This window comes from Xiphophorus maculatus, chromosome 9 (genome assembly GCF_002775205.1).
Source record: "Xiphophorus maculatus strain JP 163 A chromosome 9, X_maculatus-5.0-male, whole genome shotgun sequence".
Classification (NCBI taxonomy): Eukaryota; Metazoa; Chordata; class Actinopteri; order Cyprinodontiformes; family Poeciliidae; genus Xiphophorus; species Xiphophorus maculatus.
This window is the reverse complement of record NC_036451.1, coordinates 10,645,561-10,660,112: the sequence shown is the minus strand read 5'-3', so window position 1 is coordinate 10,660,112 and position 14,552 is coordinate 10,645,561. Positions and strand designations below refer to the sequence as shown.

The following is a 14,552-nucleotide window of genomic DNA, read 5'->3' as shown; positions in this document are numbered from 1 at the left end:
AAATGAGGCAGCAAAGTGGGAAAAAATTTAATTAACCATCCAAACCAACAGAACACCACAAAAAATCACAATAATAGAAAGTAGGGAGCACGATTGTTTAAGGTTAATGTTCCTTCCAGTTATTTTTTTTGCCAATGTATGCTGTTTCAGACTGATCTTATTTAATAAGCCTACTTTATTAATTGGTTGACCTTAGCAAAAAACAGTTACTGGGATGCTGTTTCTATAAATTGGAGCAACAAATAAAGGCTTCAGGAAATCGAAATGTGTTCGTGTGTTTCTGTGAATAGAGAAAATCAGAGATTTTTTTTCTTTTCCATTTACAGTGAGTAATAAATATATAGCTATTTTATGAAATTTAAAAAGTCAATCCAGAATCTAATAAATTTACTGCTCCTCTCTATAGATGTCTTACTGGACAGATCACATAGAGACGAAGAGACTTTTATTTCCAAATCAAACTGAGCCACTCAGCAGTGAAAGCGTGTATGACTAAATTTAGCAGTTTTTTCTCAAATCTATTTTTAGTTTGTGAGGTAAAATAAATAAAAGATAACAGAGACTTTACAAATTAGTCAGGCTACAGCAAAAACAAATATTTACTCACGCAGTTTGAGGAAACAGTTCCTCGATTTTCTCCTGCTTTTGGTGCCAATGCATGTATTTCTTTTCAGCACATTTTTTCCTGACAGCCTTAAAATCTAATACAAGCAGGTGCCTCATTTATCCAGGTTTCCGTACTGTTAACTACAGGTTAATTACAGGGTTTTTGGGATAACATGTTAGAAAACAGGAGTAGGCAAAGAACTTCATATAGACCAAGGAACACAGCAGAAAGGTCAAATATAAATTGTGGAAATTCTAGAAGCAGATTGAAAAAACAATGCTTTGACCACTGAACAGGAACCATAACATTGATTCCAAGTCACCTGGTTCCAACGGACTAGGACATTAAATTTTGTTTAAACCCTCAACTGGTAAAATACGTCCCTTGGTTTGTGTGGTGAGGCTATATGAAGATTTTCTATTTAATCTAAATCAGATACAGCTTTGTTGTATCTGCTGGTCTGATTCTTCTATTCACTAAAGTCAAGGATGCCCATTGTTGGAAATATAAATGCCAACAAAAAAGAAAATTTAGCATATATGGTATGGTTCATAATAATCTACTCAACAACAAGCACATGCATATAAATAAGCAAGTAAGTTTTTGTGCAAACAAACACATAAAGTATCACTGTGGGGGTAATTTGCAACACATGTTCTATTGTATTGCATTGGAGTTGCAATTTTAAGCTCTTTGTTACAATTTGATTATCATGTTTTTGATCATTGCTCTTATTTGTAATCAATCTTTTGTTGTGCATCACACAAAGTGAGGAGAACTTGCCGCGCATATTAGTTAAAATGATCTTTTAACATCTAATTGAGTTAAAAATAAGATGGATTGTTTAAAATGTTAATTCATTAATATCTGCACTGAAAAACAAACATGCAAGAAAATTGGGGCACATTATTTAAATTCCAGAATGTTTTTCTAAACTCAGCCCTGCTTCTTTTGAACTCGGCACAAGATACTGGCCAATTTATGCAAAGAGTGAACACAATTACTATCAAAGTATTGTTACACTGTACATCAAACAGCAAAGTGTATGTTAATTTGCTCCCCTCTAATTAGCAAACAATTGTATGTTTAAAAAGTTAAAGATAACACCGTGTTGTATCAAAAACATAATCACCCCAGAGAAATGTACTTTGCTGCAATACAACATAAAATAGTACTTGTTTAAATAAGTAAGTTTTGTCCGGGGAAGCAGAAAGAGTAAATTAAAGTTGAGCCACTGGTTTACTGCAGCATATTCTAAGTCAAATCAGTCAAAGCAATGAATTCTGTGGCTCTAACCTTGATGCTGTTAAAATACAGACTGTTTATAAAGTTAACAACCTCCTTTTGGAAGTTTTCCTTCCCCGTCCTTGCAGCTCACTTTACGTAAAATCGAGTGGAGTCCATTAAATGTTTACCGTGAGCCATCAAGTGCAGCTTAGTTTTGCACTAAAAGCTTCATGCTACTCTTTAATCCTAAACTTTGCAAGTGGTGTCGCTAAATTAAACTCATCATCTAAGAATATCCCAAGCTGGACATGAACAAATGAACAGGTTTTATTGCATATCTGTACTTACACTGACAACAGAGTTAAAATATCAAATATGCAATGGCTTATTTGAACTTAATACCAAGTGGGTGTAAAATTTAAGTTTACAATAAGAAAGTTTGAGAACAGATAATAATTCAGAGTTTATCTGAACAAACCAGTGGATGGTCAGTCCACCAGTTAATAAAAATTTATTTTGTTTCAAATTTTGTAGGCTTTGAAGATGTGTTTTGTTGTCAGAAGCTAAAATCTAACAGTAAGTTAAAGCAGCTGCATTGTTGCAAAAATTAGAAAACTCTCGAAACAAAGTAATTAAAATTGCTAAGTGCAAATTTGCATTCGTTTCTCCATGGCACAAAACTCCAAATTAATCGGAAGGTAAGTCAGACGCTATTTGCTTTTCTCTTACATTTTATGCCAGTTACAAAACAACTTCAGCAGAAACTCCAAAATTAAAAGCAGGCATGACTGATAATATATACACATACTTAAAAACATTTAATTCAGGAGTCTGTTTAAAGCACATTTTAGATTCAAAAGGACATCAATCATTAATACTTTCTGAGCTGGGTTACGACAAGTTCAGATCTGGCACAAAGCCCCACATATGACAATTACAGTTCTGTGGCAGCAGAGCAAAAGTTCTGTAAAGGTTCAGAAAAGTTCTGCTCTGCAAATATGTTTACTTATATGTTGGACCCCTATTGTGCTACCTGAGCAGAACAGACTGTTCCCATAAGGTATTTATTTTGTATTCTTCTTCACTGCTGTTGTTGGTGCATAAAACCTGATCTGGAAACAAAACGTAAGTAGATCACTACATCTTTTATATTTCACACTTGCAGCTCCTAAAGATACACTTCACAGTTTTAGTGTCAACACCTTAGTGCACTATAAATGATTACATATTCAAAGTGAACGATAACTATACAGTCCCCCAAATCTTTCACCTTTCAGTATCCCCATTTCCAGTTTCCATCAAGCTCTCCAATGGAGTGGACTTAGGGAGCAGCACTGGCAGGTAAAAATCTCAGAAAATAGCAAGTTTATGACAATGTCCTTGGGGAACAAATTTTCAATGTACAGATATGAAAACTATGATTAAGGGGGGAGGGCAGTGTCTTGGCAAAAAGATAGGGACTGACGGCGGCCGGTTTTTCTTCTCTGCTACAATATATTGCTTCTGTCACCTAACTGCTCCTTTTGGTAAGAGAAATGGGCAAAACGTTTCATTAAACTAGAGTGACATCAGGGAAAGGAGTTTTTTAAAATTGGATTAAAAGTTACTGTATGTTTCTTTTCAGAAAGAAATGGCATCTGCTTAAATTCCATTTAGGATTAGGATCTGGACAATTTTAAGATGATCATACAGTAGAAAAAAAGAATATTATGCAAAAGTATTATGATTATGTATTCTGAATTTTTTCAGATTGGTGAAATATTTCTACCAAAAGCATCAATGTATTTTGCTGGGGTTTTGGTTGATATACCTACATAAAGTAGCACATCTCCCCCTTCAATACATCATCACAAAAATATTTCTCTATGCATCCATTGATGCCATTTACAGTTCTTAGGAACTGTAAATAGAAGTCATCTACCATTTACTGGACTCCTGAAATGTATTAGATCCACTGGATTTTTGTCAGAAAAGCTAAGATGTTCTTAAATAGACATACAGTATTTCTTGAATTTGGCCTGTTATGATGTTATGATATGGCTGTGATGTGAAGTGAAAATTCTTTTAGGTTGTTTCTCATATATGCAGCATTTTCAAAACAACTGAAGTTAAACTGAACTCCTGGAAAATTGTAAAACAGGCAAAACACTCAGTTCCTTTAAATCTAAACTAAAAACCCACCTGCTTAGAGTTGCTTTTGTACCATAATTAACGAAACACTAACCAACATTTTGATGTGTAAATGACAGCACTTGGAAAAATGGTTTCAGCTGTTGACTTTTGTGTTTTTGTGACGTAAAGCACTTTGAAATGCTTCGTTTCCGAAATGTGCTATACAAATAAAATTTGATTTGATTTTGATTTGAAGGTAATATAGTTACTTGGTTGTGGTAAGAAAATCCTTGAAATTCTCCCCATTAAAAGTTCCTCCACCGCTCCTGTGTCACAAAGCAAAGTTGAATGACTCTTCAGTTATGTTGAATGTAATTTTTTTTTTACATTTTATAAACAAAAGGCTTATTAATAAATAAAACGGCTCAATAATATCAACTTTTATAGACCACATGCTTTAGCTTAGCCAGTAACATCTGGCACTCCTATGGCTCAGTGTCAAAGTTATACTTGTCCAAACTGACATTACACATTGAAAAGGAAATTTTTACAATGTCATCTTTGTGTTGGACCAACAGCTTTATCAAAAGAAATTCAGGACCAAAACCACAACATCTTTTTCAAAGAACTACGGCGAGCCAAAAAAAGAGAGATATTTGAGTAACTTAGACCTGCCGTCAAATATGCTAGCCCAAATTCAAACACACAGAGACACTTTTCACAAATAGAGCTATCTGCGTCTCTACTTGGCAAAAACGGTGGGGAAAAAAACCTGCCTTTCCACCTGGTAATCATTAAGAAAATGAGAGACAGAAGAGGTTAAAATGCTGTGATTGAGGGAAAAGAGAAGAAATTCACACTTCTGCACTGGGGCTTGCTAATGTCTCTGACCCCTCCATGCATAAACAGTTTAATTAACATGTATACATAACTCGCACTTTAACTGCTCATGGCACGTCAAATCAAAGTGTCTGTCAAAGCTGTGAAAAAAGGGAGTTGATGGTTTGCAGGTCTTCGGTTCAAATCCAACCCGACGTAACTGCTCCAGCTGGCCAGAACAACTGGCAGGAGACACGGAGGCAGTGAGACATGCAGGTATACGAGTAACCTGGCACTCTGCAGGGTTAAAAAGGCAAATATCTGCAATAAAAACTGAATTACCTAGGCTTGCATAAGATGACCAGAAGGTAAGATGGAAAGATGCTTACAGCGGGAAAATAAATCCCAACGCATATTTCTCCGGATTCTAAAATATCTGTTGATTTGAGGTTAGCAGAAGGAATTGAGTTTGGCAGATAATATTAGTGAATTATAAGACATCATGCTCCTCTTACACACAGGTTTTTGTGCAAAAATCTTTTGTTTAAATCCATATTTGATCAGTCTGTCAGAAAATCAAAAACTGATTATTTTTCCAAACAATGGAAATAAATACATAAGCATTGTTTTTAGAAACAAGAGTAGAAATTGGTACTAAAAGAGGAGAACTAAAGTTATATATACTGTATATTCAGTGTCAGTGACCTGTTGCAAAAAAATATATTCCCAAGTAAAACACAGAGGGTGTCAGTATCTTTCTTCTCTGTCTATTCAAGCTGCTTAAACTATCAATTAGTCGAGTCTATCAGTACGGCACATTTCAGCAACAAGTCAGTTCAACATGCTTTATAATAAAAACACAAAAATAAAAAGTCATAAAACCATCACACAGTCACCAATTGAGAAACCAGTAACAAACATTTCCATTTTGTTGAGTGCCATCATCAGAAGAATTATCAATACACATTGATCAAATATGTTGATCAATGTTCCAGTGATCATAGGGCAAAAGCAACTCAAGTGGGTTTGCAGCCTTGATTTAAAGGAACTCAGCTGTTTTAAGGTTTTCTGGAAGTTTGTTCTACTAGAAACCATCAGAGGATAACAGGACGGGAAAACACAAGAAACTGAAGCTGCTCTTTTTGATCAGTTCCAGCTTTCAACCTCTGTCTGCCATGTAGCCTCATGGGATTGAAAATAGCCGCAGCTTTTTAAAAATTTTCAAGCCAAGATAAGGGGTTTAGTTTCTCTTTGGGGATACATGCAGGGATTGGTGTTTACAGTTATTAACGTTACACTCTGCAGAAGATTAAGTTAGTTTTAATGAAAAGTGAGCAAATTCACTTGGTCAAGGTAAGCTTAATCCTGTGTAAATAGCAGATTTTGACAGTAAATTGGAATTTGACTGGTCCTGGTTTTGCTTTATAATAAATATTGTATTTGTATTTGTTGAAAAATGCACTTTAATCCTAATAAGACACTTTTATGTCTGAATAAATAACAGCTGCACTCATCACTCATATGAAATGCTACAGATAAATGAACATTTCTGCTCTGAATCTTTTACAATACTTCTCTTAAGGTGTAAGGTAAATTTTTATTCTTAGATCTACTCCGAAGCTACTTCTGTTTGAGGGTGGAGTTGAGGCAAAAGTTTTCTTTCTGCTATTTTTCTGCTACACATTATTAAGAAAAGTGGATAAGTTCCTCTTTTGAAATGGTCCTGTAAGATTCCCACTTTCTCTTGATAAGAAACACGGTCAGCTGCATGTCAAGTGGAGGAGCAGACCCCCAAGCGAACCTGCCTCAATGGGGTACAGCAACAGAAGAAAAGTGAGAGTATCTACACACACACACATGCACACCGGCAGACTCAGAGGCCAGGAAGAACACCAGTACCAGAGTATGATGGCTCAGGAGAGGAGGGAGAGTTATTAGCTTAGCCCTGAACCACCTACTTAATATAGGGGCCGGCGGTGATCGCTAACAGAGCCTGGCAGAGGTGACAGCTTTTGGCCCTGCTTGAGGAAATCCAATTGAAAAGCAGCCAAGAGGAACAACAAGCTCGAAACAGATGTTGCTCACTACCACCGGTGCAACTTGGGTACACACAACCCGGCGGCTTCAACCCTTGGTGGCATGGCTAACACACAAACCTAAACACTGGGAAGTGGAGGGTCACAATGACTAGAAAAGTAGCAGAACCTGTTTAACTTTGACACTTACAATTGAAAGTGATGTTGTTTTATTTTCAAATGTACATTAGTGTTCAGATCAGTCTCACAAGCCTGTCTGGCTTCCAAAAAACATCTCCCTACATATTTGAAAAAACTGTGCAACTTAGTCCAGAAGGCACAGATGACAGCAGCACTTTAGCCTATCAGGACATTCAAACACGGAAGTGATGAGTGGGACCGATTAGAAACAACAGACCATGAGAGAGATTGTAAGAAAATGTGCCACCAGACATCATACTAAAATGAGTGTCACTGCTTCTTCGACCCCGTTTAGTGATAGTCATATTCCTGGACTGGTATGTGTAGTAAATAATTGCACAAGCAGAAAGTATAAGCTAAGAGTTGAAATAAGTAGCCTGAGGGTAACAAAATTAGCAGCACTATCCACCACTATCATGAAGTTAGGTTTTTGTGCAAAGGTCTGTAAAAAACAGGAATTGACTGCACATATAGAATGTTAAACATTATATCTAAAGTCCTAGAACATGAAAAATACATAATTCAACTATGTTTGCACCTATAATATAGCCACCCTCTAGTAAAACAAGATGTTTTAATGAATACATTGCCTATGGTGTTAATCAGAATGCATTCTTGTTTTCAAACTTTTAACTACTTAGTTACTTTTGTTGTGTTATATTGTCTTGTACTTTTTGTCATTCTTTTCCATATGCACATTCATGACCAGTAATGCAGAAATCACAATGAAATGTTCTCACCTAAACAGGGCAAAAAGTGAAATCCCCACTAAAAATAAAGATATGCAGACGTGAAACATACAATTTACATTTTTTGTCCTACTTTATACAGTTCTCCAACGATTTTAGTTATGAGCCCAAATATGCAGTTAAGCCCAAATGATTATAGAAAAACAACACAAATCAGTGTCTCACATCAGAACAGACTAAACATTTTCTGTTTTATGTCAGACAGGATTAACACACCTATTTCTACTTGCCAGAAAAATTAGTGAGAAAAGATTTGTCTTACTTTATATTTTATTTTACGTTCTACAAACACAGAATTATACCATGTCTCTAAGCAAACTGTGGACAAACACTGAACAAACGTAACAAACTGTGCTCAAATGTCATGGATTTGTAAAATTCTGACAGGCTTACCAGCAACATTTGTATAGGCGATGAAGGATGCCTTCACTGTGTTTAAGTGCAAAATTTTCAACTCAATCCCAAAACAAAAACAGAAGATGTTGTGAAGATGGTGCCTGAAACTTATAAGAGTGTGCCACTTTTATATGAAGCCTGTACTGACATGGGCTGAAAGGCCACTCAGAGAGGGTGAAGTCATTCCTCAAAAGGGTCAAAAACAAGGCAAATTACATCTTTGAAATTAACAATAACCCTGTATATCAATAAGAAGATCAACCAAATATTTTCTGCAAGGCAATAATTCTAAACAACTACATTCTGCAATCCACTTCTGTATTTAATTTCTTTAATCATTTAATAACACAATAATTTTCTTGCTTTGTGACATTTGGGAAATTCATTTCAGTAATCCTAACTGACCAAAACTAGCTTAGTAAGACAGTGATTATATACAAAGATTATATGCTTTGTTTTTACAGTGCATGCATATGCCTGTTTCTAGAAGTACAGATTATTCTTTGTAAATATTTATTAGAATGCTCCTTATATTCTAAGTTTTGCATTTTGAAATTTTGAATAATTTCTCTGTGCTTTTTTTTTTACTTTCTCAAGGTAATAAATATATATAAAAAATGTATGTGCCTCTACATTGGATAACAAAATGCTTCTTTGTAGTGCACCTCAAAAAACATGAAAAAAACTAAATGTTTGCAAATCTCTTTAAAAATGTCTGAGGAAGTAACAGATCAAATATCACCTTCCTGGAGAAGACACCACCCGAACACTGATCCATCAAATGCTCTTCCTCTTTTTGTGCTCCGATCTAGCACTTCACTGGAATCAGAGCACAAAGACGTTCAAATCATCACAGCCTGATTCTCCAATAATAATTGAGTTAAGCAAGGCCAAACATACCTTACTCATAATAACATTCATTTATTTCTTTCTATTTACTGCTCCTGCAAAAGAGCAAGAACAAAAAAGAGTGGAGAGAGAGAAAAAAAGAGAGAGAGGCATAGAACGAAAAGCAGGGGAAGAAATGGGCTAAAATCAATTGTGACATATCTTTATTACTAGTCAATGATAAATGACTACACATTTGCCATCGCTCTGGCATTGTGTCAGTGTGTGTCTTATCGATTTTACATCAGACAGACAAATGTTATTGACAAAGTGCCCAAGAAACAGATGAGCCCTTTATTTTATTTGTTTTAACGTGTAAATAAACCTGAATGACAAAGAATAAATCTGATCGGGCTGAGTAGCAGATCTTAAAATTATTAGTATTTCTTTTAGGTATCTACACAAATCAGGACTATTTAAAGACGTAAAAAAAAGAAAGAAAGAACTGGTAGTTATGCTCTGAACATGATCACACTGCACACATGTGGTATTATAATGGGGAGGGTAGTAAAAAAAGAGAGAGAAAGAGAAAGAGATTGAACTGTAAACAAACTAGCTTTTAAACAAGACAATTTAGGGTTCCGTGTCTTGGATGCCAAGAAAAACACAGCCACGGAAAGCTGATACAAACTTTTAACACATGGGTCAAAGCGGGAGTCTTTGAACTGGTGCAGCTAGTGGAGAGGGCTGTTTAATTAAAAATACTTTGGTATTCGGCTGGCTGTCCTGGCGCACCTTCTTGTCAAACTGAATGTTATCCTGCCGTCAATCTTCCGATGTTTTTATTCTAATCGTGTAGTTTTCCTCTGACAGGGAGGATAAACAGAAGAACACACGTCCTGAAGTACAGCAGCTGGGCACTGGATGGGTTTGAGAAAAATGCACACATGTGCCCCGAGTCGGATACTGACAGGAGGTGCTAATTTGATTTTGGCGTTTATAAAGAAGTTTTCACCTAGCAATACATATAAGTATCAGCAGTACCAGATAAGTTTGTCTCCACTAATTATAATTACTGAATATTTAAAATATAAAATCCAAACAGAAAAAAACAACACATTTAATAGCAATTAATTAAAACACATAAAAATTGATTTTGTTTGCTACGTAGTTAACTTCTGAAGGCAATTGATTGTATTGGAATTTGTAGGGGTATTAGATAGAGAGTTGAATGCAAAAGTACAGTGTATTGTTTTGTTAAATAATTGAAAATCATGCATAATCTTTCTGATTTTATGCCACTTTGTATCTATTTGTCATATAAAGTTGAACGTTTTACAGAGCAATATGAAATTACTTTATTAAAACCTGCATTCATTATATGAACTTTTAATCTGTCCATTTATTAGTCTGACACTTAAAGTGTTTTAGTAATTTTCCATCACAGTGCGAATTATAAATAAGCAAGATTGAACTAGTAGTGCTGAAGGAAAACTTAATATAGCAATAAATCTTTATGAAAGACATACGGTAAAATAAGGCTCTTACACCTTCACAGAAAGCAGCTTCCTGTTGAAATGTAGCCAGCTCCTGCAAAACTAGTGCTTCTGGCATTCTCACCTGCAAACATTACTTGAGCTCAGAGGCAAGCAGAATTAGGTCCAAACTAAAGTTCAGAAAGTTATTTCTCATCTCTCTGTGGAGGTGGAAAAGGAATTTCCAGACTAAAATATAGCCATTTGTTGGAAATGAAACAACTTAAACATAATCAGACAGCCATGAAAAAAAAAAAAAAAATCTATGACAGCTTGTAGCACCCTCAATTGAAAATCATGAATGGCTTTAAAAAGGTCAGTTTCTGCTAAAAACAGGAAAACATGGTTCTGGTGCTGTTACTGTATTTCTCAAACATAGGGCTGAGAGATATAAGTGGCTCTATAAGGTATAAAGGAAAGAAAGGAAGAGAGAAATAAATAATGAAAGGAACAAAGAATCAAACAAGGAAATAAAGAAACAAAGAAAAAAAGAGGAAGAAAGAAAGAAAATATCTAATTAATTAACATAATATGCATGTCATCAATTAATGTCTACATCGCTAATATGTGGATTTCATTTACATTTTGTGACATTTTCAATCTTTGAAAAAGTGCAGGTCATGTATACATTTTCTTAATAGCACAAACATGACAAAACAAAAAAAACACCCATTTATTTTTTACAGGACCTTTATGAGCAATATATTACCTTTAAAAGTTTAAAACTAAAATAAATTGGCAGAGAATTTCCACTCTTGCTATTTAGAAAACTGTACAATTAGAAAAAAAAGAGAGGTAACCTTGTCCATTTGTGTGAGTATGAATGAGCTGAATAAATGGATCTTATAAGTGGGTCTGTGCCTACAAACGCAGACCCGCATTATCCCTGCTCTGAAACTCTCCGTATTCATGCATTTGTCTGGGAGTGCACGTGCAAATACATGTGTGCAGCGCCACCATGACGGCAAGGTGCATCCATCATGATAAGCCGGCAGACTCTGTGACTGTCACTTGCAATCACACTTCAGTACGGTTCAAAGGACTTCAAAGTGAAAATGAATGGTAGTTCATTGACATGAAGACTTCATAGATCTTCGTTTCTGTCTTCTTTCTCACTCTTATTTTTTGGAAGAGAGTTGCACTCCCCCAGTAAGCCAGTGAGGACGGCTGTATGATTCATAGATTCCGTTCACTATGACTTGTAGGACGAATAACAATCGTAACAGTTTAAGAAATAAAATTGATGCATAAAGGTTTCTATTTTTATTTTATTTTTGCCAAATAACTTGTATTTCCCATATTTTTGACTAAAAATAAATAAAACATAAATCAATTATACACAGTATTTACAAAAAATAAATTTTAACAAAAAACTGAATAAAGGCTTCTGAGTGTCTGGTATTGAGGTAATTTATACAATATATTGTATTTCTTTAGCACACCATAAAATTAAAAAAAACATTCAAATAAATGTGGCAGAAATTTAAGCTTAATTTGGTGAGACTCTTCTCAAAGTTCTCTATGAGAATTTGTGTTTTGACAAAATGTTTGTCAAAGAAAATACTCAACACTTAATTAACATCTGTTTGGTACACCATTATCTCTGGAATAAAAGTTTAGAATAAAAAAATACAGTGCAACTGAAATAATTGAAAAAGAAATCTATAACATTTGTTCTTAATTGTGCAAGTAATTTCTGCAAGAGCTGAAATGTCAAACACGACATAATAATGCCAGTGATGCAGAAGCTGTAGCACTGGCAGGGCCTGCCTTTGATCTAGTAATGACTCTGTGTTCGTAAAAACTGTGAAGATCGGGCTACAGGTCTCCCTGCCTCTCCCCCGTCTCTCCCTGCTCTGGCCCAGGCTCTGTTCTCACTCTCCAAGTTGTTTGATTGGCACATGCTTTCACCTAATGAGGGATAATTACTAAGTAAAACAAGTGGGAGACCACATCTGCTCAGTGTAAAAAGAAGTCCAGGCCTGGCGCAATCTGTCAGCCGAGGCTCTCAGGTTGTGTGAGCGAAATGGCTTTACCCACCTTCACTGGCTTCTCGCTCCAAGACAAACCCGCCTCCAGGACCCCCTCCTTCCCCTTCCCTCCTCCTTCGGACCCAGACGAGAAGCAGATTAATAGGAATCAGCATGTGGCTGTAAACACTCAGCGGGAAGAGTGCATATCTGTGTGTGTTGACATGGATAGGAAACGACCCGGGGTATCTGTGGAGGGCAGGCCGGGGGCCACAGCAGGAAGGGCAAAAGGCCAGCAAGGGACGATCAACATCCCAATCAGTGTCCCACTGCCAGAGCCGTTGTTCTCCATCTCTAATCGCTGCCGTTTTGTTTTCTTTCACACAATGCTCTACTGTAATGGTAGTAAAATATACAGGTAGCCACCCTGTTTCCCAGATACTTCACTGCCCATTAATTATCCCTGCATGGGATTTACTCTGGATAAGTGTTTTCTAGATCACTTGTCCATAATTAGAGATAACCGTTTTAATTAATGGGAGTAACATAAATCAAAAAGGAAAGCTTGTGGTGCGTGAATAGGGGAATTTCATGGCATGTACTTGACAAAAGTCCTCTGATTAAAAAGAAATTTAAATTAAAAATAATTATTAGTGATAATCTGTAGAAAAATCCTATTTTGAAATGTGAGATGTCTGCTAAAAAAAAAAAACCCTCCTAACTCATAACTATGTAGTCATTCTTTCAAATATCACATTTTTGCATTAAAGAGCAAATGAAAAAAAAAATTCTGAAAAATAATTTATGATGAAAAACACAAATATATCATCACTGGTGTATTCAAAGCTGCAAGTTAACCAAGGATAAAACCACAATCACACTACAAATAAGGTTAATAAAATGCATCCACTGGTGAGAATGTTTTAGAAAAAAGCTATTGAAGATATTTACACTGAAAAAAATTACATTTTAGAAACTATTTGAGCAATGTTTATTTGCGTTAAGGTAGATGCAACAAAAAGAGGGCTGCTCGCGTCATGTAAAGTGGTTCATACTGGACAGCCATTTAACCTCCAACACCTACAGGCTTTTCTCAACCAGATCTAAGCATCTCCTTACCACCCAGTCACTGAAACAACCACACTGTTTTGCTTTCTCGGCCTACTCTGACCCAGTTCTCACTAATTACCCTCAAAGTATACATCAAAGACGGGTAAATCCAGGGATCTGCGGCGACGCGGCGGGGTAAGGAAAACCAGGACTATCCCTAACCTATTCACCCCATGCCATCACTGATATGGCTGTTTAAGGTTGTGTGTGTGCGCACACATGCCGAGCAATGTCAGCCGATACAAAAGGCAAGGCGGTGAACTTATAAATAGATCGGTCATTGTTTCGACATGGGTAATTTCTGGTGTCTGAGCTGTTCCTGACACTGTCTGCAGCACAGATTGGAAGACGGGAAGGAGGGGACATGGGAGAGTGAGGTCATGAAGGTGAGAGTCAGCTGATTGAATGCTTGCTTGCTAACAGGCATTTGCACACGGGAATAAAAACAGAGACATATAGATCTGCTTATGACAAATGGCAAAGCAGGGAGGATTTTACAAATTAGATGGACGGTAAGCTAGAAGAACACACACTTCCAAACACACAAAAAAAGCACACAAAGGTATGGTTTGGCAGGGGCGAAGGGGCTCGTTTGCTTTCTTATGACACAGTCAATTACTAAATTGAGCTGGCAGGTAATTCTAAGGTAAATAAATGCAGGCAGGTTTAACAGAAGAAGAGGTCTTAGAGGTGGTAGTGCAATGACAGGAATTCTCTCGCCTTTTTTTTTTTGACAGGAAACCTATTATATGCACCGCTTTATTTTTGCAGGCCAGTTTTCAATAACTGATGTTTCCAATAGTATTTCACTCCCACCAAAACGGAAAGAAAAAGTCAGGCTTAGTTCATCACATATTCATTTTGCTGCCCTCTCTTTTAACTCCTAGACTTAAATATATACATTACATAAGAAAATGACTGCTGATATTATACTTTCATAAGAATTTCCTGTATGAAATTTAGCATTTGGAATTAAGCCTCCC

General features: G+C 36.1%; 1 protein-coding gene across 2 annotated transcripts in view; it reads right to left on the bottom strand.

Moving 5' to 3' along the window:
- LOC111609786 (adhesion G-protein coupled receptor D2-like) overlaps window positions 1-14,552 on the bottom strand; it is an 80,769-nt gene that overhangs the window by 42,863 nt on the left and 23,354 nt on the right. Inside the window, exon 21 of one of the 2 annotated variants that reach the window (XM_023340251.1) lies at window positions 10,751-10,889. The exons of the other annotated variant lie outside the window; for it this stretch is intronic. Within the exon in view, the coding sequence (XP_023196019.1) occupies window positions 10,806-10,889 (84 nt within the window). The 3' untranslated portion in view covers window positions 10,751-10,805. Of the gene's footprint in view, window positions 1-10,750; window positions 10,890-14,552 lie in introns of those variants that run through there. 2 annotated transcript variants of the gene reach the window in all.